We start from the raw sequence: 23,361 nt of genomic DNA, 5'->3' as shown, positions 1-23,361 counted from the left end.
GCGTGTGCGTGTGTGTCTGTGCGTGTGTGTGTCGTGCATGTGTTGGCACCCAAGCACGGGGGGGGGGGGGGGGGGGGGGACATCAAACTTGTCCACATGACAGAGGTGGCTCTTTTTGAGATGAGAGGAAGCCATTGATTTTTCCTACATTTGGCCATCAATCCGGCCCTGAGAAGAGGTGGCTGTGGGTGCCCAGACAGCTGATGATGTGATTTGTAACTCTGAACCGCATGCGAGCGGCGGTGCCGAGAGAATTGCTCCCCAACTCTCACAACATGTGGCGCGCGCCTCCGAGTGACTGCCGCCTTCCACAACATCAACCACCGGCCACAAGATTAACAACACAGGGATCTATTGATAATCTCCACAGGTTGAAGGGAGTGTTTCCACCACCAACCCCTCCAGCTCGGCCCCCCCGCACAGCAGCCACACACAATCATCTGGAACCGCCCCCCCGCCCGCCCTGGAACCCCCACGTGTGGGTGTCTTCAGTTTATGTCTGGCTGTAGCGACAGCCAGACATAATCTGTAAAAAATAACAACAAGGCAAACATAGTGAAGGGAATTCCCCAAATTACAGGATTTTACTTGTAAATGTAAGGATTATTTTTTGTCACAGAATACAAGAACACTGAAGTTGATATATATATATATATATATTGAGTTTAAGAGAATCCTTATTTAGAATAAGGAGGATGTCAAAAGGCATACCGTAGGCTTTCTGTCAATACTGACGACACACAAAGGTATTATAAACACAGAACCTATTGTATAGGCAAGAAGACATGACATATATATGTACACATTTCACATTAAAATATGTATAAAATGAAAAAATATCTTTAAAAAAAAAGAGATCCTACAAAGAAAATACCCACATTGAAACAGAGCGCTCCCAGGAGTTTACGCAGCCTCTTTAGAAAACACGGGTTTCATCCCGGTAAAGCCAGTATGTTCACAGAGGCTTTGGCTGTCCATGATGGAAAACAGCTGCTTAAGCCCTGCACTGCAGGTCTGATCGAATTCCCACTATTGTAATGTCTATCTCACATCTAGTGACACCACGCCCGCATTCTAAGGCAGCACTAATCCTCTTTAAATCATTTGCAAAGCAATTAGGCATGATTCCACCACTATTAAATATTAAGATAACAGCCAAGGAGATAAGATGCTATTTTTCCTACATATCAAACAGGATAGCTGCCTAGGCACCCCCGATATGCAGGGGGGTGAGGGGGGGTTTCTGATGGATTTAAATCCATCTAATGAAATTAAAAATGACGGTTAAAAGTTTGAGAGATATATGTGGTGCCGTATATCTATCACCGAGATGAATTGATTAATTTTATGTTCCCAAATCTAAATTGCTCAATGGGTGATCTAATTATGCAGCACATCATAAATCCTATGCGCATGGTTTCTTTTACTGTGGCGCGATAATTAAAAATGCATGGCTTCATGGACAAATTCAGCATCTTGACATATCATCGAACAAGGCAAAAACATGACTACTACACCAATAGCTGCCAAGAGAAAAATATAAATTAGAGTATATATGCATATTTTCATTAATGTAATTATTGAAATACCGACAGTTGTAATTATTGAAATACAGACAGAAATCCACATACCATGCATGGCTTGTTTGTACAGAGAGAGAGAGGCAGAGAGAGAGAGAGAGAGAGAGAGAGAGAGAGAGAGAGAGAGAGAGAGAGAGAGAGAGAGAGAGAGAGAGAGAGAGAGAGGGAGGGAGGGAGAGGGAGGGAGGGAGAGGGACAGAGAGCATTATTTGGACCACACCAGATCACTATTGTAATGTAACGCTGCGTTGAACCATTCCGACTCACATTCATCTGTCAGCAGGAACCATAGAGACTGTCCTCTCCATGCGTTCCCAGCATCAGTTGCGACACCACGGAACAAACTCGACAAGAAAGAGAGACAAAAAAAATGCACAAAAATGCGTATTCCCGCATGACCCCCTGACCCCCGGAGGAAAGGGGAGGGGGGGGGGGGGCACCCTGCTTGCATAGAGAGTAGGTTCAAACAGAGTTTATGACTACATTATCCATCGCCGCGCTTTCCCCTTAACCCATCTGTGGACACTGGGAGACCCCCGCCCTCCCCCACCCAGCCTAGTGGGTGAGGAGACAGGCTGCGACATCACTCATTCACTCGGCTCCTAGCTGCCTTTGTCAGGTGATTGCTGGCTGAAAAAGGAAAACAGATCAATACATCTCCCATGGGTCTGACAGGTAATCTTTACCTGGGATGAAGTATGAGGGGTACGGGCCCCCGTCGGATTCCTTAACTGTAACAGGGGGGGGGGGTGGGCGATGGACTGGCAGCACGCGGAACCCGTTTCCCCGTTCAGCCGTTGGAAATTCGTTTTGGGAGCCATCAGGGTGACTGCTAATTACCCCCCGACTGACAAAACTCAATCTGAAGCGATCCGACTTCCTCCCTGTCAATGACCTGGCCCTGAAACACGGAGTGACGGATCGGGCGGAGGCCAGAGACCAACGACCCCCACCGGCCAACCCTTTTTTAGTCGGAGCAGATACAGGATAGCAACTTCATACACGTGTAGAAAATCTTATTTCCTGATGACAAGCGTTAAGTTGTACTACTCTCGATTCCGATGGCCCTCAGGATGTCCATAGAGAGCGGTGGCCCCTGGGTCCATGGAACCGTGGACCCCCTGGCCCCATGGGCCCCTAGAACCCTCGCTTCGGTTGGGACTTGGCAGCCAGAGGGTGGGATCTCTAGCCGGGGCCGACTCCCGTGGCAGGATGTTCTGTGAGAGCCGTCCGTTTAGGGGAGTGTGCACACACAGCATTTATAAATGTCATTCTGCGGTAACAGGATCACATAAAGCTGCCGCAGAAGGACGGTCGCAGAACAATAACTCACGGCAATCTACACATCTGATACTGGCTGACGGATGTCAGACACGCATTTAAATCGGGCGTTTAAAACAGATGCGATGCGTAATGGATTGTAATGCATCATCACCGGCACAACACAGAGGAATCAGAGTTGATCAGAACATGCAGCGTTGCACTGTGCACTGTGTGCTACTGTTCTACTATGGCAAGTCCCTGGTCAACTACAATGGGTCATAAGGAACCAGGACAGACCTTTCTACATCTCACCACACAGCCGACAATCATCCACTAGTTACTAGGTGCTGCGTTCACCCCTGGAGTCGAAGGGAACGCCGTGTGTCTGACTGTACGATGGCTTCCGACTCGCCATGTCCATCTCAGCTTTGTCGCTAAAAAAACATCAGATTTAACAAGGCTGTTAAAAAAAACAGACTGTTCAAAGGCGCTCCCCGTCAGCCGTGAATGTAAATACGCCAGGAGGTGCGTCATTTGAATATGGAAGGTAAGCGGAGAGAACAAGAGGCTGGCCCTGGGAGGGCGGCGGGCACACACTCTGTGTTGTGCTAATGAGTGCTTTGTAGCCGGCGTCGCTTTTTCAAATCCATGCTAATAGGAGGCCTGTACTTTGTGTGGCGCCACCGGTGGCAGCCTCGCTTCACCTCCCCCGCCTCCCCCCGAAAACCCCCCCAGCAGCATGAGGTACCGCTGGAACATTTTTGATGGTTCTTCTACCTCTGAGCTGAAGTAGCTACACACACAGCCCCCATTGGTCCCGCTCACTGGCTGATGTAAAGTAGAGCAGGGCAACACACACACACACCCCTGCCATCCTACCCCAGCCCCCACCCCCCCAGTGGCCCCACTGATAAACGCAGGCTCCTACTAAAGAGGACATAAATGTGTTTGGAGCCCCGTGTCTGGCTGCCTGGGTCTTTAGGAGGCCCCTCCAAGCCAGCCCGGCCCCTAGGCTCGAGGACAGGGACGTAATGGAAGGCTTCAACCGGTCCTTGATTGCATTAACATTTTCTGCTACTTAAAACACACAACTCTAAAAACGACTTGGATCAATCTATTGGTCACGAACGGGAAGATGGTGCAATAATGTCTTTAAAAATAAAAGGTTTTTTTTTTGGTGTCTGTTTAAAAAAGGTGCTTCACACCTCTATCTCCCAATCGAACATGTCGGAACAGTGCCTTTTCCAGTTTTAGTTATTTGTGTCGTATACCCTGGTCCTCTCAGCGTCCAGTTCTTCAGTTGTCCAGCCGCTCCCCGTGGGGGTGAGAGCAGGTCTGCGGTGGGAGAAGGTCCGGTGGGTCAGGGGTCCCGGGTCTCTCTCCCATCCCCGGGCCCTCTACAGCGACCTCAGCCTCTGGCGGTGGGATGGCTGCCTGCGCCTCTCCTCCCAGCTCCTCCCTATGGAACAGGATGTCCGCTGTACAGGAAGAGGGCACACGGAACAGCCATATAACAATAATAATTAATAACACAATGGTATTTAATTCCTGTACGATTGACTTAGTTTCAAAGGATTTTCACAATAGCAATGAAACTCAAACCGATGACCATTGAGATGAGCGGCTGTTTTATGAATATTGAAATAAACCGTTGGCACAATCCTGTAATAGGCTAAGAATAAATTAGGTTTTGTTCAAGTGAGCCAAATCCAATTTGCCCCCTTAAGACTTAACGACATGGTTATTAAAAAGGCCAATCAGCACAGTTAAAAGACAGAAAGGTGCAGTATTGGCAGTATAGGTTTGAGCCAAAGCTAACATGGAAAATTAGACTTTGGTTTATAACTTCATCTATCAAAGCCACAATACGGATCCAAAAACATATTTCCTTTCATTGTTTCCATATGCGATGTTGTCTAAAAGGGAGTCGAGGATACCTCTGAAACACAACTTCAGATCAGAATTTCAAATCACACACACGCACCACAACTCCAACACAATTGCGTCCGCTTTCCTGATTTGTTGTTGGTTGTTTCTCTTTGCTTTGTGCTGCTAAATGAACATTTGTGTCGGTCACACAAGACATGGTTCAGCGTTTCTCAAAGCAGAGGGTCAGGCTACGAGAAGGGAGCTTTTGGCTCTGGGCTGTCCTGAAAGATTAGGCATTACAGTGTTCAGTGCCATGTGCACTCGCTCCTGAACCATTAGAACTGCTTGTGCCTCTTTCCAGATGACTTCTTCCCCAAACTGATCTGGTGGCCAAGATAATAGATTAATATTTCTTGAGGGAATGATGACTAACTGTAGGTGAGGTTTTCACCCAACAATCTCTTTCAGTTCTCCGCTCTAAACCTGCGGATCTATACCAATTTCAGAATCCATTCAGAAATGGAGATGTCAGATTTCATCCAATCACAGGCATTTGCCTGTGTGCAGTGAATGAATTCACACACGTTATTTTAACATTTATGGTTATTGTTAAGGTCAACATTTTCTGAGTATATTTATTAATATAACATTAAATATCAACCAGAGAGAACATGATGATATTTTCAAAGAGGTGTCATTGATGGACGTTTAACATGAAATAAGACACAAGAAAGCACAGATCGCTGTCATGGATCATTATCATACTAATAACGATGATGATGGACACGCGGGTCAATAAGAATAAACATTACCCTATAAAGGTCATTGAGAGGCAGCGTGTGAACACAGCGAGGAAGCGTATGCATATTGAAAAAAATAAAAACACAGTAATGCAATTACCAGCCGCTTGCCCTCGCATGAATTACTGCGTCCTGTGGTCAAAATATCCACATCGACCGCGTTTTATTTGTTTAACACCAAGGTCAATGAAGACATTAAAGATGCAAAGATTTCCCGTCCATGGGAGGGGTTACGGCGTTGGTTTATTGGGGGCCGGTAATGGGTGGCTGAATGGAGCCATTTTAGCGTCTTAATAAGCCCTCATGTGATGCTCTCTAAAAACAATCATTACTGGCCTTCCTGGAGAATCCCCCCCCTCCGTTTATTAATCAGCTAATTACACATTGACAGTAATGGGCCTGCTGATTCCCACACTTAAATGAACAGGGCTGAATGGCTCTTTAATGATTAGCCTTTGTGTTCCTCTCCCGCTCGGGTCTCTCGCTCACACACACACACACACAACCAACCACACGCACACACACACACATACACACACCTACCTACCTACCTAGTGGACAACCGGAAATTTCAAATCACAGCCCTTTGTGGGAGGGTTTTTTAATTCCAGACTGTAGTCACGAGTACAGCACCTGACCAACTAAGCCAATAATAACCCTAAATCCTGCCAGATAGATCAAGCCCAAGAGACGCAACAGAAAACACACACGGAAGGCAATAAAACCTCAAATAAATGACTTGTGATAAATCATAAATTTTTTTCTTGTTTATGTTGCTTTGGTTTTTGAGACACGAAAGCCAAACTGTGGTTATAAAATGAATCCAGGGGCTCGATCTACTTCCTGGGGCTCACCTTAGCCCCCAGCGGGACAGCCATCACCACCATGAAAGCCACCCCACCTGGCAGGCGGTAGCAGCCAGCCAGCCACAGGAGGAGGAGGAGGGGAGAAGGTAGAGAGGGGGGGCCCTGTTTGAAGGACGGGAGAAGGGGGTGAGCGGATCCAGGCGAGGGCAGAATAGTGCGGTGGGCTGCATTTCTGTCAGCAGAAGTGATGGTTGAGAGGTGGCGTTATTTGTCTTGCGCTGCCACGCGGGCCCTCACACCAGCCTGGGCATTAATGAGAGGGGGGGCTGGGCCGCCGGGCAGGAACACGCGGGGGGGGGGCTCCAACACAGGTGATCCGTCATGCGGCCGCCACCGCAGCCGCCGCCGTCCCCCGCTCGGGCAGGCAGCGGCGCCGACACAAAGAGGAGGAGATCGAGGAGAACGAGGGAGAGGGAGGCTGGCAGAGCCAGGGAGAGAGCCTGGCTACCCCCAGGGCATCTCGCTTTAGTTGGTTCCCGACCGAGGATGATTATCCAGTTGACCTTATGGATGGCGATCTAGATCTGGTGGATGGGTTGTGTTCTCTTTGAATTCTAGTTCCAGGCGTGTGTTTATTAATAACATGTTCTAGTTTGGTTATCATCTACAGACACAGCAGGAGTATAATCTGAGGAACGGGGGTTTAGTGTGCAGGTAAAATGAGTCCAGGTGACTTTAATTCAGTGTTATCCCAAAAAAATATTATTAACACAATTATATCAATCATCTATAAATGGTAACAATGCTCGTCAACTGATTATATACCTCTTATTAAAACAAAAAGCATAATCCTAGCTATGCTATAGTTTAAGCTCTACCAGATGAAAACCTGCTGTAGGTTTCCATCGTTGGATTGATGTTTGTGTGAAAAGCAGAAAATGGCCAATTTAGAGCTGAGAAGTGGAATAGTCATCTCATCCAAACAGATACCCTTCCTGATAAGTTGGTCTTGTTTGGTTTTTCCCTGGCGTTGTTGATGTTTTTTCCGTTGTCAGCTAGTTCAGCAGTGCGAGGGAAGTGCTAAGAGGCTAAAGAAGGAAGACAAAAGCAACAGCTGGGTACCGCCTCAGCAATCCCCCAAGGAATTCTGGGAGACACCTCCGGTCGCAGACTATTTTCACTCCTGATTGCAGAGTTTCAAATCAACCCCTAACGCGCACGCGCGCACACACACACACACACACACACACACACACACACACGACAACTCACTTTCTCTGTTGAGAACTCAACTCAAAAAAGTGTCGGGTGTCGTGTTGGTTAAGTGTGTGGGAACAAAAAGGGACGTTCTCTCCTGCTGGCATGAGCACCATAAGATACCACACTAGTGTGAACGACACAACGCAAACGACATGGATGAGGTTTATAATACGGCCCCTGTAGTTATGAGTACAATAATGAAAAGCATGTAGCAGTGTAAGCAGACAATAAAAGCCTGTCGGTGTGAACGACAAGTGAATTACCAAGGAGTGTCTCGGTGCGGCCACGCTGAAGACTTATACACAGGACAGCGTCCATAGGTCTACACGGTGTATGATGAATCAGAGTGAACTGGGGGCACTAAACTCCAGAGGAAGAAGAACACAAACCCCAACCGCGCTATTGGGAAATGTGAGTAAAAACCAGAGCCTTTAAATTAAATTGAATATCGGGGTAAAGACAGTGTTTCTGCGCGTTTCCACTTGAATTAGGATTTGTTTCATACATTACATTTTTTTCCCACATCGTAAACAATTGTTCTATTAATTATGGAGCCAATATCCAGTTAATTATATTCTTTATTCCACAAGATTCTTTTGATACCAATCCTTGCAGCCGAGGGACCCCTCGTTTCCAAATGGCGTGCGTGGGATATGAGGGGTCTTTAAGGGCCAGGGGTGAATCTTTTTTTAGTTTTATGGGAAGTGGTTGAGCGCTGGGGAGGTGAAGGACAGAGTTGCCGGCCCCTCCATCACTCAGTGCAATAAATGGATGCAATCTGTATCCCAGCAAAGCATTGGCTGTTTTTAAATTCCACCTCTTTTATCCAAATGAATGATGGACCCCCGGAACAGTGCAGTGTGCGGCGATATTAATATAAATCAGAGGCCGGCTCCCCTCACTAAATCAGGGAACCAGCGGCATTTGTTATTTAAATGACACACAGAAGCGGTTGCGGTGGCTATGCGTGCGGAGAGGGGACTCTGGGAGAAGGAAGGTGGACAAACCAATTCAGATTTCAATCCGGCGAAGACACAAGGCCCCGGGCCATCAGTCTAATGAAAAAAGGCAGCCTCCGCCGGCCGAACGGACAAAGCAGAGGCTGTTTCCAGTGCCACTTCCAATGGCGTCCACTCCCCGTCACACGCCTCCTTCTGGCTTTGCGTCACATGTGAGGACAGAAGCAGTGCATGTGTGTGCACGTGCATGTGTGTTTGCATGTGCGCGTGCATGTGTGTGTGTATGGGTGTGTATGCGTGCATTCGTTCATGTGTATGCGTGCACGTGTGTTTATTCATGCATGTGTATGTGTGTGTGTGTGTGTGTGTGTGTGTGTGTGTGTGTGTGTGTGTGTGTGTGTGTGTGTGTGTGTGTGTCTGTGTGTGCGTGTATGTGAGTCGTGTGTGTGCGTGTAAGCCAGGCAGACTGTTAATCCTCACGGCCTGTCAACAAGGAGGTGGCAGTGCTATAACAATCGTGGGACTCTTGCATATAGTTTCAATCTAGGTTTACACCCTGTTTATAAATGTTTTAACGGATGGATGGATACATAAATGAATAAATAAATGCATGGAAAAAGGCAATTAATACATAAGCAGAACTAATTTCAGCTCATGACTGGAATTATTAATATATTGCCAAAAGGTTTAATTGCTAATGGATAGGCTGAAACTATTTGAGTGGACTTTGTGACGTCGGCTGGATGTCTAATATGGAAAGACAATAGCAGACAGAAGCATGTGGGGTAGTATCTGTAGAGGACTGGTACCTGACATCCTGGTGGACAAGCTGGAGGTCTTCCTCCTTCTCTTGACGTCCCTACTGCACAGCAGTCCCACGTGCACGTTCGTCTGCCTTGGGGATAGACGAGAGCACAGCAAATATTAGTCATGAAGCTGGTCAACCCCGCCCTAACCGGCCCCTTCATGCATTTCCCTTTTTGCAAATGCAGTGATTACAGAGGGCAGTCACAGCCAATACCTCTTTACACCGTAGTGTCTCTTAACACAAAGTACTTAGTTGTGTATTACTTATCCGAGCTAGCTTAGTTGCATTCGGGGATGGGGTTAACCTTACAATTGTTGGTGTGTGGCACTTGGTTCAATGAACATCTTTACGGTCCCAACAGTGATATAGTGTTTCTACTTCTGACAAATGTACTCATTGAAAGTCATTTTGGATAAAACCGCTGCCAAATGCCCTAAATGTAAATGTAAATGTACACACATCGTACACGTTACAACGTTAGAGGTGTACCGGGCATATTGTCATCACGCCAACAGAAAACGTTTTTTCAAAATGAAAAAGGATTAAAAAGGAAAAAAAACTCTAAAAAAAAAAACTAAAACACAGGGCAGCGTATGAAGGAAGAGGACACACAAACCCCAGTGTGTTGTTGTTGTTGTTGTGCGACCACGTCATCCGTGTGCCCACATAAACAAATTACACCTGCTCCATCGCACACATGTCAGGAGACCCCCGCCCCCCCGCGCAGCGCCTTCACACAGCCCGGCCCACTGAGATGTAAAGTTAAGGTCAAGGTCTCTTTCATGGCTGGGGGTAGCGCCAGGCAATGTGATCGACTGCTCCGTGTATTTATGTCTGTCTGTGTGGACGGTTAGGAGGGGAGGGCGGAGGAGGAGGAGGAGGAGGAGGAGGGGGAGGGAGGTGGAGCTCAGACAGGGGGAGCATATGGTTAAGTGTCTGTGTGAGTGAACTCCACAATATATATTTAAAGAAAGGAGAGGGATGGAAGACACAACACAACACAACACAACTGAGGCACAGCGAACGCATGTTCTGCCTCGCGTGCACTGTCGAACACACTGTTGAGCAGTTTAGCAGAACACAAGGCGATATCAGATGGTGTATCAAAACAATGACCAGCAGGCTAACTGGCGAGAGGAGAGGCTCTTGACGGACTGCAAATAAAACAGAACAACCCTAACAGGAGCTTTTCGTGAGCACAACACGGCTCGTCTTGCTCTGCTGGCTACATAAAAATCACACCGAAACGCGTATGCGTCTGTGTGCTCAGATAGGGACCTGTCAGGACAACCTTTTTAACAGGGCTGCGTGTCACATGACCCCGAGGGCCATAAATCACAGGGCGGGGCGGAGCGTGCCACGGCGGCTTCTGAGGACCTGGGTGGGGCCAGCACTGAGCGAAGTCTACTATGTTGTATAATCAATAGATATAAAAATAAATGGCCTGACCGTTATTCTCCCCCTGTTACCCCTCGCTAATAAAATCCTAGTAATGCATATTTCATTTACTTTTATACTTATTGATTACCTGTACTCCAGTTAGTAAATCACAGGGCTATCGATCCCTCAATCGCGCCTCTGTCCGACAGGCACATAACCAGCCATTTGGGCAGCCCTGATAAAGAGCTCAGACGCTGAACTCCCCACAGTAAATCTCGGCAAACTAACTTTTTAATTCCAAAATCGATGGTGTTTAAACGTGGCATTATTTCACTAGGCGCGGGGTATTAAAAGTAATACTCTGCTGCATTTGGTCTTAATGTGTGGGGGAGAGTCGTCCCGCCTTGGCAACTGCCGCTAACACTGACTGCCGCAGTGCTCTGGGGCCTCTGCAGCGGCAGGGACACGGCCACTCAGAGAGAGAGAGAGAGAGAGAGTGAGACAGAGACAGAGAGAGGGAGAGGGAGAGAGAGAGAACTGTGGGCCACCAGCATTTGGTTGTGGAACGTAGCACTGTGCTAATCAAACATTAGAATACCATCAGCCGGCTCATTAGCCAAGGAAAAACACCACCATTTATCTCTAGCTCGGACCCAAAGGGTTTTATAAGCTTGATAGTGGATTCCAATTGAGCCTATGCAACATAAAAACTAATCCTCCATGTTTTGGTATTATCATTATTTATCATCTGCCATTTATTCTCGATTCACTGCATGGACGAGTCTGAAACATCTGTTGATATGTCTGTCTGATCATGGCAGTATTAATAGGGAATGGGCAGCAGCAGCATCAGAAGCAAAAGAAAACCACCCCGAAAACTAAAGAATGCACCCAGCATCGAGGGCAGAATACCATCACAGGTGCAAGGACAATGAAGAGACAATGTCTGAAGATGGATTTTTCAGGTCACACCAGCTACTTCAAAAAAACCAGCATGGTCCCTCAGGGTGGGGAGTAAAACGGCCCTGACACGGGGTCAATTGTAATCCAGGCCAGCCACATCCAAAAGCAGATATATCAATTAAAAATAATAAATCAAAAGAGGAGCGGGTTGCCTCGGTTACCAAACTGCCATCTATTTTCATTAGGTTACACAGCGCTGCAGGTGAGAGCAGGATCTCAAGATTAATAGAGGTATTCAAATGAATAAGAAAGGATTAGGGTCCCCTGGGAGCGTGATCAATAGCAGCAAATCAATAATCAATAGGCCACTCACACCAATATACTAACCGCTGACACCGAGATCTCACAATTAAAATGAAAACAGGGCAGGGCGCGGGGCTGGGACAATGATTTATCTCACGGTGCAAATGTCATTTAGAAATAAATACGTCAATAGATAAAGGCTGCTGCTGGCGGGCTCCGAGGGGGAGGCGGTTATGCATTTTAACATGTCCACCGGCCACGGGCATTAAAGCCAAATCCCACAAAGCGCTGTGTCTATTCACGCGCCCATCGCAGGATAAATAGCTCACAGCCCCCGTGCAGCCTTTATCACTTAACATCAAATCTGTGATTGTTGCCGTCAACTCCCGCCAAACAGGAGATGACAGCTTTTATTAATACAGTATCATTTCAAACCGGCTGCGATACAAGATTAATGCGTACTCCTGGCCCACAGTGAAAACACTTTTCTCTGAAGGGTGTTTGGCAATAAAGAAAAGTCAGATGCATGGAGGCTCAAGTGCTACCAGAAAAAATAGGGAGAAAATAAGAAAAGAAAAAAAATCGATTGTGCGGATAAGTTTTTCCAAAGAAATGAAAACATATTGAATCGATAGCGGACATTTTTTTATTTGCTGTGAGAGAGTTGTAGCAAGAAAATAACACCATCACCGCTCAGGGTGTGATTTAGATGCTATCGTTAACGCACACAATAAATTAAACGCGCTACACGTGTCCGTGTTTCTTCGGCGCTCACGCATGAGCCTCTTCACAGGTGTGTGTCTGGCTTTGATGTGCCTGTCACCGTGTGTGTGTGTCTGTGGCGTCTCCCTCAGAGAGGGGCTTGACCACATGGCTGCAGGAGGGGGGGCTCCTGGGTGCACTGCATGCAGTGCCGGGTCACAGAGATGGAGAGAGCCCGTCGGGAGGCTGGCTTTCAGCAGCTCAGGGAAATAGATTCAGACGGAGCCGTCCGACGGGACACATCAGAAGGCTCTCTCTCGTCAACCCCCGCCTCCCCCCCTCCCCTCCCCGGTTCATTTGGGAGTATGATTTATACTTTTTGAAGTGAGGGGTCTTGAATCCCCGCTATAAAGGAATTAAGAGGCCTCCCCCGAGTCCGCCATTCAAATGAGAGCATGGTAGGGATATGAGGGCTTTTTAATAGAGAGAAATTAGTATTCACAATGCCTCAGACTGGAATCTGAAGGAACCTTTCAGGTGGAGAAGAAAGGGCCAGTTTAGAAAAAGAAAGTGGCTAAGAAGTGGGGGCTCGGTTTCAGAGGCGTTGTGTTGATGCCCCTCATCAAGGAAACGGTGGAGCGCCCTGTGAAATCACCCAGGAGAGAGAGAGCGAGCGAGCGAGTAAGAGAGTGAGCGAGGAAAGGGAGCTTGAAACAAAATTAAAAATGCACCATAAATAGGCACAGTGGAAACAATATAGGGGGAGCCCCCCGGTCTTGGGGCCGAGGGGGGGGGCTGCACTGACGGCATCTCGGAGGCTCCCAGCGCCGTGCCCACAGTTCTCCGGGATGACTTGGAGCGGGAGAAGGCTTTGACCGACATCTTATGGATAAACTTTTGTTAAATGTTTTATTCCTCTGCAGTTGCACAAAAAAATGCTGGGATTTGAATCAGCCTTGCAACTCTGTTCCGGAGAGATAGAATCCGGATCGAGTGTTTAGTGACCTTGGAAACTATTGGATTCCATCTTTGAATATGCGGCGAACGCCACACTGCCAGCACAAACGACAAGTCTTCACATAACTCATGATTGAAATGTTTGTGCATGTACTGTAGATTTATACCATGTGAATACAAGAGTTTATGAATTCTACACTTTTGACAGCAAGTTTAAATATAAAACCTCCATCCATACATAAAATAAGGGAGGTAGTGCACCTGAATGTGTCAAAATGTATACGCCAGATTCTGATCGGGTTTCTTTGCAAACCAATACCCGTTTGATCGCCCCTCTGACAGGTAGGGAGAATCAAAGCCAACAATGTCAAAATCCCCCCTCACATATATCCTCAGAAACACGAGAGATTGCGACTACTTTAGGACCTCTTACATGACTACCCTAAGAACCAAGGCCGGCTTTGACATTCAAGCAGCAGTCAAGTAGAGACTTGAAAGGAGGGGTTGTGAACCACGAGCGCCCACCTCTACCGCGTACCTGTGTCGTACCATGAACACCCACACACATGCTTCCTCTGAGGAACAAACGTTGACATAGGTCAGGCCAGTTCAAAGCGTGCACTGCCCCGTAACTGACCATTTAAGTGAGTTGGCCATCGATTTCTCCATCCATATATTGAGCTTGAATCGAATAGAGACAAAGGTGTCTCCAATAGGCCCTTAAGGAGGAAGTGGTACAACATGAGAACGAGTGTGCTGACCCCTCACCTGTTCCTGCACACTGAGGAGGAACATCCACGGTGACAGTTCCCTGGCCCCATGTCGATCGGGTACACCGGTAATGAGCGCAGGGAGTTTAACTAGGAAAGGTAAACAGAATGTTTTTTTAGGGATTCTTGATCCCATTCTTTGGGGGAATAATTACATTTGGAATTTAAAAAAATCAAAAAGAACATTATTGTATGATACCTGGCTGCGCTCTCGGTTTCCATAGGAAAGTGCCCGGAAACTACAAAGAGGTGCAACTGTTAGTTAGTTTAGCTTCTAAAATTGAAAAGCTGAATCATGAATTCATCTTCAAAACAAGATAATGTCTCTTACTCTCTCTGATAAGGATTGTGAGACAAGTGCTTCATTCTGTCCACAAACATTGGCATGCTGTTACCCTGTGAATTACAAATCAAAGCAAAGGGAATGTTAAACCCAAGCCGTGCTCAGTCTACTCAGATGTCCCATGTTGCTACAACAGCCTCCTCCCTGCGCTTTTACCTTGGTGATGATCCGCCTGCAGCCCTTCCTGATGCAGCGGCCAGAAACGCCTGGCAGTTGGTTGAGGCGAGCTTGGATCCCTGCAACACAGTACATTAGAACCCTTACACTCCCTCCAAACACTCTGATAAGACTCAGTGTATGGGGAGGAGAGCGAGAGAGTGTGAATGAGTGAGTGAGGGCGAGAGAGAGAGATTGATTCGGTCTCCAAATTACGGGATACAGTTTGATTAACTGAATCCCGCTCTACTGTCTACTTTAACTGGTAGTTTATATTTCACCTTTTTATAGTACTTTGCTGTTTTTCCATCGTTTCATTTTTTTAAGTGCTTTGGCAATGTAAATGTTTATTTTCCATGCCAATAAAGCTCTTTTGAATTTTGAGAGTGCGTGAGCGAGAGGGCGTGAGACACCCATCCCCACCTCGCTGGGAGGGCCGTGCAGGCTGCAGGAACGTGCGCCTGGACGGGGGGCGCTCGCCCTCCAGCCCCAGAGAGCTGTCCGAGTCCCAGCCGGGCATCAGACCCGCCACACTCGGCCCCGCGCCACAGTCGCCCTCGAAGAACCAGTCGCTCTGCTCGTCGTCACCTGACACAAGAGGGGATAATGGGATCACTTGGCAGGGTGTACATGTTCATCCACCCTGGCAGACAGGGCTGAACGCTGCTGGCTGGATTCTTCCGCCCGCAGCGCCCTCCCCAGACAGCATGCTCTGCTCGGGCCTGTCAGTCAGCCGAGCGCATGCAGGAAGCCATGCCTCTCACAGTCAAGGTGTAGTGACAACTGTTAAATCAGCGGCCGCCTGGCCCCACCACAGCTAATGAGATTAGCAAAGGCTTCAGCGCTCATTAGCACGACATGACAACGTCTTATTAGAGTCGCCTGGGCGCCCAGCAACCGAAACTCATTGTATCGGAACCCCCCCCCCCCCCCCCCCCCCCCGCCAACCCAGTCTTGTTTCAGGGTTACTTTTATGGAACTATAGTTGACATTCGAGACAGCTCATATTTACATTACATACAATACAATACCATTGGAAATGCATGTAGGCTGATTGGTACGACATGATTTCTAACGCTGCAATGCTGCTAAACAGAAGATGACTTAACGTGTTTTTTTGAGAACGTATTCTGGAAACAAATTATGACTTTAAACAGAAATAGAAAGGTAAAATATTTAAAATAATAAAGGCACCTTGTCTCCCCTCATCGTTGGTGAACAGGCCAGGGTCACTGCTGCATATACTGCTGGTTTCGCTGCAAAATAAGACAGAGAAATAACAATTACAACCAACATGCGCATCATGCATTGTTACATTATAAAGGTTATGTTACATTATTCTGTCTAAGGTTACAAACAAATTTGGTTTGCGGTACAATTTCCAAATGTCTCAGCTTCGAGGTCAGACATTTCCGTGTGGCATACGTAACCGAACGCTGTGAGATACAGCTCTACAGTGCTCCACAATGTCAGCATTCAACATGAAACATTCAATTAGAAGGGGGCAAAAAAAACAAAGCAAACGTATAAGAGCAGAGGTAGAGGTCGACGTAAATGGAGAACGACACAAAAAGACAGAGTGCTGCTCCGTTCCTCCCCGGCTGCGACGGCAGAGCACAAAAGGCCGGGCGCAGCGCAGTCGCAGGCCGCTGAGTGACATGCACAATCTAATTGAATATCCTCCGCTGTCAGCTCCAATATACTGGAGCCCGCGTTGTGGAGGATGACAGCAGAGAGCGTAGCCCGTTTCACCCCCCCCCCTCCCTTTGGGGGTCCCCACCCCACCCCCCATAGACACACACACACACACACACACACACACACACAAAGGGGGAACCCACCAGACGCGCATCCTCACAACAACTGGACAACATCTGCTGTGTTAGGCTGCTGCCACTGCTCCTGCACTGCTCTTTACTGGCCCTCCCTGCTCCCGACCCCCCACACACCCCGGGCGGACCCCCCCTCCAAAACACTCAGTGGGGGCCTCTGCCACTCCAGACGGACCCCCTGGTGTCTCCCTGGCTCTGGTCTTAGCACAGATACGAGGGCCCGGAGATGCGGTCATTGAAGGTCATACGAGACAGGAGTGGGGAGGTTGTTTGTTTAATTATGTATACAACTCCCTTTAAAACGCTTATCTTAAATATTATCTTAATTTAAACATTTTTGGAAGTTTAAATAATTTGTGCCATTGGTTTGACGAGTTTACTTTTTTTTTTTTTTTACATATTTGATTGACACATGGACAAATTCTAGCCACAATATTTTTGGGTCTAAATATACGGCGTTTGAGGACGAGGCGGGCGAAAGAAATTAAAGCCATCTGGAGAGCAGTGCTCTTTCCATTAGGTGGCGGGGTGGTGCTGATGCCTGCTTTGCGTTTTCCTTTGCGTTGATCAGATTTGACCTTGGCTACGGTGGAGGGAGAGGTGGCCAGGGTCATATCAGAGCTGATAAGGTGCTTTGCCATATTGTCAAGACGCACAGACGTTGCCTGGATCAGACCAGGCTGGGGAGGGAGGGTATGCCAGCCAGATGGTTCCTGAATCATCTCCCCTCAGATACAGCACAGGCAGATGTGTGAGGGACCAGGCCTCTCTGGGGAATATGGAAGATGTAATAAGGAGTCCTGGACCGCCCCTCCCCCCACCGACAACCCCTTCAGCAAAAACAGCCCCCTGCTCCAGCCTGATTCCCCAGGCTTCCGCTCAGCTGTCCCCAACCTCTGGACACTTAGCCCCTGCATCTGCTGCTCACAGCCCCCCCGCACTCCCTCCGTAGAGGGCACAAGCCAGCTAAATCTATACCGAGCAGAAATGGACCCCTCAGGCTCTCAGCTACGTTTCACAGACTGTCCCCTCCATCACTCAACCACTTGAGCACGCAAGCAGTGCCACAGCGATGGAAGTTAACCGCACACTTTGTGGCGTTTTCCCGATGAGGTGTTGACTCTTTGCATCACAACAGGCATGGCATGAATTACTTTCCCCCTTTGCCTTTGTTGCTGTTTAACTGAGTGATTGTTTGTGCTTTGCTTTGCTTCGTGTTGCTTTGTTTTCCTTTTTCTTACAGGGGGTGATTCAAGCTGAAGTTCGAAAAGGAATCACAGGTATAAACAATTAATTAGAGACAGCCATTAAGTATTTATCTGTATTAACGGTGTAATGTGGTGTCGCTGGAAGCTACCCAGGGCCGATTGGAGACCGTTTCCATTAAGTACTCCCTAATTAATGCCATGAATAATTGAGGAGCCCATTTTTCTTGAAACCAAAAAGAAACACCTCTTCTCGCCCTGCAAGAGTGACCTTTGACAAGAACAGCGGGCAAACAACACTTTTGTTTGGCTGCGCTACTTCCCTAAGAAGGTATCCTTTCAATGTGTGTTCACAGCTTACCCAGATATAAGCCACAAGCCCTTCAGAAGAACCATTCTTTCACCAATAGCAGAAAAAAAAGGCAACCTATCTGTTACGTCTTAATTAGTTAATATGCCATATGTCCGCGGTGGACGACAAGGGCAAGAAACTAGATCTAGACTGCAGTCCCTCTATTTTTAAGGGGCAGAACCAATCAATTTTCCACGAGGCAGCATTGTTTCTACACAAGGCAGCGAGGTGAAGCAAAACAAAGTATCCAGATGAGCACTAATCATTAGGATATAATCCCCTGCTCCTGGGAGAGGCAGACCAGTTTGCACAGAGATTATGTGCCTGCCGCCATTTATTGAGCCCAGGCTCATTCTGCGGAGGAATAAAGAAAGGCCTGAGATGGGGGGGGGAGCAAAGTGCTGATAACAATGGATCTGTGGGCTCTTCAAACAAGCCGCCCCAACTCAAATCCATGCCCTCTTCTATGGGTGTCTGATTATAAGGTTATCCCACCCTCCCCGAGCTCCAGTAATTGGATTAGTCTCAGAGATTTATGAAAATGAACTTCAGCAAATGGTGCACAGCTTTACCAAAAAGTCCTCAGAGTTTTTTTCAAAATAGAAATTACAAAGCGACGGGACCGGGCGTGAGAGCAAATCACACACAAAGCCTTTGTTTTTGTTTTTTCTCGGCGGCAGTTGGATTGTGTAGGCAGCGTCGCTGTAACAACGCACAGCTGGAGGCGGAGGCTGAGCCGTGGAGGACGTCTGCCCACAGGTGAGGCCTGCTTTGCCCGGGCCATCCTGTGTGCCAGGTGGACTATCTGCCAGCCGGCCGGGGCAAGTCTAATCAAGGATGTGGGGGCCAGCTGGAGCAGCAAACATCTGCTCGCCATCCACTTGGGTGGCTAAAGCAAAAAAATAAAAATGAACTGAAAAAAAACCTGCCCAATGTGCACATATGAGCGGTGACCTTGAGGCGAGGAGGACGTTTTTAAAAAGACCAGACGCATCATACAAAAAGGTTAATGGGATGAATAGAGATCTGCGGTGGTTAAAAGGCATTTTCAGCAACAGCTACTGAGCCCGACTTCAAATGGGCTGTGCGCTATTGGATTCTCTGTGTTGCTGTTGTACCACTGTCAACCACCCATCATCCCCCCCCCCCAGCCCGTTTCTCCATATCCTTTGGCTGGATGAGGGCTTAAGCATTAGGCCAGACTGTTCAGCCCTCAGTAAAGTGTGGCAGTCTACTGAGCATCATCGCGAGTGAGGGCGCCGTGTGAGAAGGGAGAAATGATTGACAGCGTGCCACGGTGTTCCCATTTATTTCTTCTCCGGAGCTGTTTTCTGTCAGAACGGCTATTGATTTTTCCATAAAGTAAGAAAACAAGCACTGTTAAGGGGCCATGGAGGTCAGCACAAATTAAGCCAAAGGATGTCAGGCCTTCTGCAGGCAGCCAATGGGAGACTTCTTAAAGGGGCGCCACAGGAAGAATACCCCTGTATCAAGGGCTATCAGACTCTCTGTTTAACCTACTCTACCTTACATTCTGCTCATGGACATCTTTATTCTGTATCTCTATACGTCCTAATGCTGTACATGCAGAACCCTTGGAGACGTTTATGCTTTGGGTCCACAGTCCTCAGCTAAGGTATTTGCACTCCACAGTATTCCAGTGTCACCTGCTGCCAAAAGACTCAGTAATATTTATAGTTGATTAATCAAATGCACACATGGGAGACACCATTATGGGATTCGGGGACAGGCACAACTTTAATTAACCTAGCCTGTGTGGGAAATTCATTTCAAAGCCAATCAATAGCACTGCGAGTCACTTATTTATTTGTGACAATATATCTGGAAAGGTTATAATGAGCTGGCTGATGCCCCGAGGCACAAGTATCAAAGATCCCTCCCTGGTGATCACCAGCGCTACTGGAGACGGGGATAAAGGGACGATATCATTCATTTTTAATGTCAACTCAATACTTTAAAGCAGAGTGGCATGATTGCCATACATTTTTTGGTTAAGATGAGGACACACTGAACATTGTTAACTGGCTAGATGAAGACAGGCAGTGTAGATCATCCTAAATGTCGACCCTATTTAATTGCTACTGTCTGATACTAGTTATGCACGTGACTTTTATATCATGGGTTTAACTGCCTTGAGTAACTTTCCATGCAGAGTAGGAGAGGAGGTTTCAGACAGCGTTTTCAGACATCTAATGGTGTAGCGCTTTTACAGGTAGACATCTTTTTTGTTTCAAAATTGTCAAACAATTAGTAAGATAAAGGGTTGTATTTTTTATAATCGAGACAAGTGATAAAGTGTCACTACAGATCAAGTCACAATTTAATTTGAGCTATCAAAGTGGCACTTATTGTATGTTGTACGTCCTTGGAATTAAAAATAGTACTTGGCATTGTGTAGCATCTTATCATAGCTATCTTTGTTGTATACCTAGCAATTGTTAGTGATTGGCACTTGGTTCTATGAACATCCTCACTGTACCAACAGCGATATATATTGTTGTACTTATTGTTAGTTTCTTTGGATAAAAGCGTCTGCCAAATGCCCTAAATGTAAATGTGAATTTCTCTACACGCATTCCCAAGCCTGCTGTTTTCCCTTCCTACAGCCTGTAAAGACCTTACCCTTCAGACATGCTCTCGTCTGACGCGTCTCGCTGCTCCTGGGCCTCCAGGATGATCTTATCCTTCCAGCACTCGTTGGCCAGAAGACCTACTCCCTCCGCCTGGAGGTTCACGTTGGCCCGGCTCCAGCCGGCGGCCCCCCCCTTCTTCATCCCAGAGAGCCTCTGCTGCTTCTTCTTGGATGATGACCTGTGCCTGAACGCCGCCTCTCCCTCCACGCCGGACACCTTCAGCGTCCGCTGCAGCCGGAACATCACGTCGGAGGTCATGCGCTTCACCTTCCGACGCCTCCGGAGCGGACGTCCCGGGGTGTTCTCTGTGAAGGAGTCTGACTCCGGCCAGGAGTGCTGTCTGGACCGCACCGGGTCCCTGGTGAAGGAGTGCCAGCGGTGGGTCACCACCATGTCGTCAGAGTCGCTGTAGTTGGCGGCGGAGACGGAGGCCGTGGTGGTGGTGGTGGTGGTGGTGGACGGCGCTCGGGTGGAACTCCCCCTGCAGTCCTTGGCGCCCTCGTCCAGGCTGGAATCGGAGGCAGCGCTCAGGCAGCGTCTGAGCTGCAGGAGGTGCAGGGAGGGGTTGCAGCGGCGCTTGCGGTCCCTGCGGCGGCGGATCTGCCTGCGTTGCCGCCGCAGCGGGCTGAGAACCATCTCCTTCCACAAGTGGCCTAGATTGTTCTGCTCAGAGGTCTGCTCCAGCGCAGACACCAGGTCGTGCACCAGCTCATCCATCACGCCGCTGAAACAAACAACAGGAGTCCAGGGAGTAAACATGCTAGTTTTCAATAAGGTACTAGACAAAGAAGAGGAGCCCAGAGACAGGGTTAACTAGTTCTGTATCGAAACGAAACAAAGGCGAGGAGAACAGAGAGCAATAACACTGGTGATACATAAGAAATTAAACAAAGAACATGATGCCAGAGAGCAGACATACTGGTGCTCAATATGAAAAATTGGAGGAAGAGTATCACATTTACACTCGCTCACAGTAATCAAGGGCAATATGACTAGTATGTTATGACTGCATTGGCAGCCTACGGTTCTTGGTGATAGGGTCAGTGCGTTAGTCTGTGTAACACGTGTATTGTGATCGTGTCTCGGGAAAGAAACTCAATAAACCTTAATAAACGTTTCACAATAACAGAGCGAAACGCTTTGTTGGACTAATTTCTGTGTCACAGAAGTGGATACTATAGAGAAGATATTAGGGGGAAAACACGACAGAGCACAGTGAGGGTCTGGCTTACGTAATAAAGGGGAAATGACTGCAATGGACGGACGTTTGTTGTCGTCCCGAGTCGTTGCATATTCAAAGCATTGCGGACCTAAGAGGGAAACCACCGCATAAAACGACGCAGCTGAATGCACGTGAATCGGGACGACGGGCGCGAGGGGGTTTGTTATGCTCTCGTGAGCAGCAGACGGTTACATAACACGACAACACGTGATGTCAGCACGAGCGTAACTGCAACCCCGTGTAACGTTCGTCAATTCTACGTTTCGGTGACGTACGTTGATTAACAGCGTAGGGAATACACTAAATATTCGACAACACTCGCTATACGTGAAATAATGTGGGAAGATATAGATAGAAAAACAGGGGTTCCGCATCCACTCACCAGTCGCAGCTCGGACTGTTTTGTTTTCTTCCCAGCTGTAGCTGTAAACGTACTTCCGGTCCAATGTCAACACATGAAGTAACTTCCGCCTAGCTGTCATTTCTCCTCCCAAACAACCAGGAAGTAACAGAGTTCACTGTTAGAGCTATATTTTATATAATACTATCAAAATATTTTTTCAATTAACTAAGTTATGAATATCATGTGTACTGACGGCCAAAGGCGTCGTGTGTGACTGTGGGCTTATTCAGCCCCAGGAAATGTTTAAATTGGAAGTCAAGCCTTTATGTTAACCTATAGAAGCATTGTATTCATTTCTCAATACATAATGATAAGCCGTGTTTAATGTGTGCCAAGTTGTACAACGCGTTTTAATGCCTTTTTTATCCAAACCTCTTAAAACAATAGTGGAGTAATAGGCTACGTGTTTTACGATGTCTAGCTTCTCGCGGTAATAAAGGATTGTCTGAGCGCCTATGTGTGGTCGAATAAAGCAAAAAGTAATTCACCACTTCTTTCATCTCCCAGACGAAGGCAAGCCAAAATAAGAAAAAAAAAAAATGAAACTGAAAATGAGTACAAAAGCTATTTAATCTCTCATCTTTCTCTTAATAACGGCAAATTTCCCCATTGGCCCACGGGAGAGGGCCTTTCTGTGCTGCTTCCACCTTATCTGGCGCCGCCATATTTCAGCCTGCTGAGTGGCTCCCTCAGTACCCAGCCCCCAGCCTCCTCTGGACCGGGCCTGTGGGGAAGCTGGGCTCCTGGGCCTGCTACCATTGTCCTGGCCTGGGAGGCAGTCCACTGAGAGAATCCAAAGCGGGAGTGTGGAAATGAGAAGAGAAAAAATGTCAC

General features: G+C 47.6%; 1 protein-coding gene across 1 annotated transcript; it reads right to left on the bottom strand.

Annotated features, from left to right (window-relative positions):
- Positions 1–583: 583 nt before the first annotated feature.
- Positions 584–22,549, bottom strand: LOC307086976 (G patch domain-containing protein 2-like). The gene is made up of 10 exons (XM_079752336.1): positions 22,507–22,549; positions 20,892–21,626; positions 16,054–16,115; positions 15,283–15,447; positions 14,860–14,939; positions 14,692–14,756; positions 14,560–14,599; positions 14,359–14,450; positions 9,347–9,432; positions 584–4,321 (listed from the first exon to the last, which is right to left on the bottom strand). The coding sequence occupies exons 2-10, from the start codon at positions 21,617–21,619 to the stop codon at positions 4,140–4,142; spliced, it is 1,500 nt and encodes a 499-aa protein (XP_079608462.1). The 5' UTR covers positions 21,620–21,626; positions 22,507–22,549; the 3' UTR covers positions 584–4,139.
- Positions 22,550–23,361: the final 812 nt, after the last annotated feature.

Source organism: Pollachius pollachius (genome assembly GCF_949987615.1).
Source record: "Pollachius pollachius genome assembly, chromosome: 15".
Taxonomy (NCBI): Eukaryota; Metazoa; Chordata; class Actinopteri; order Gadiformes; family Gadidae; genus Pollachius; species Pollachius pollachius.
The sequence above is the reverse complement of the archived record's forward strand: the minus strand, read 5'-3'. Positions and strand labels throughout refer to the sequence as shown.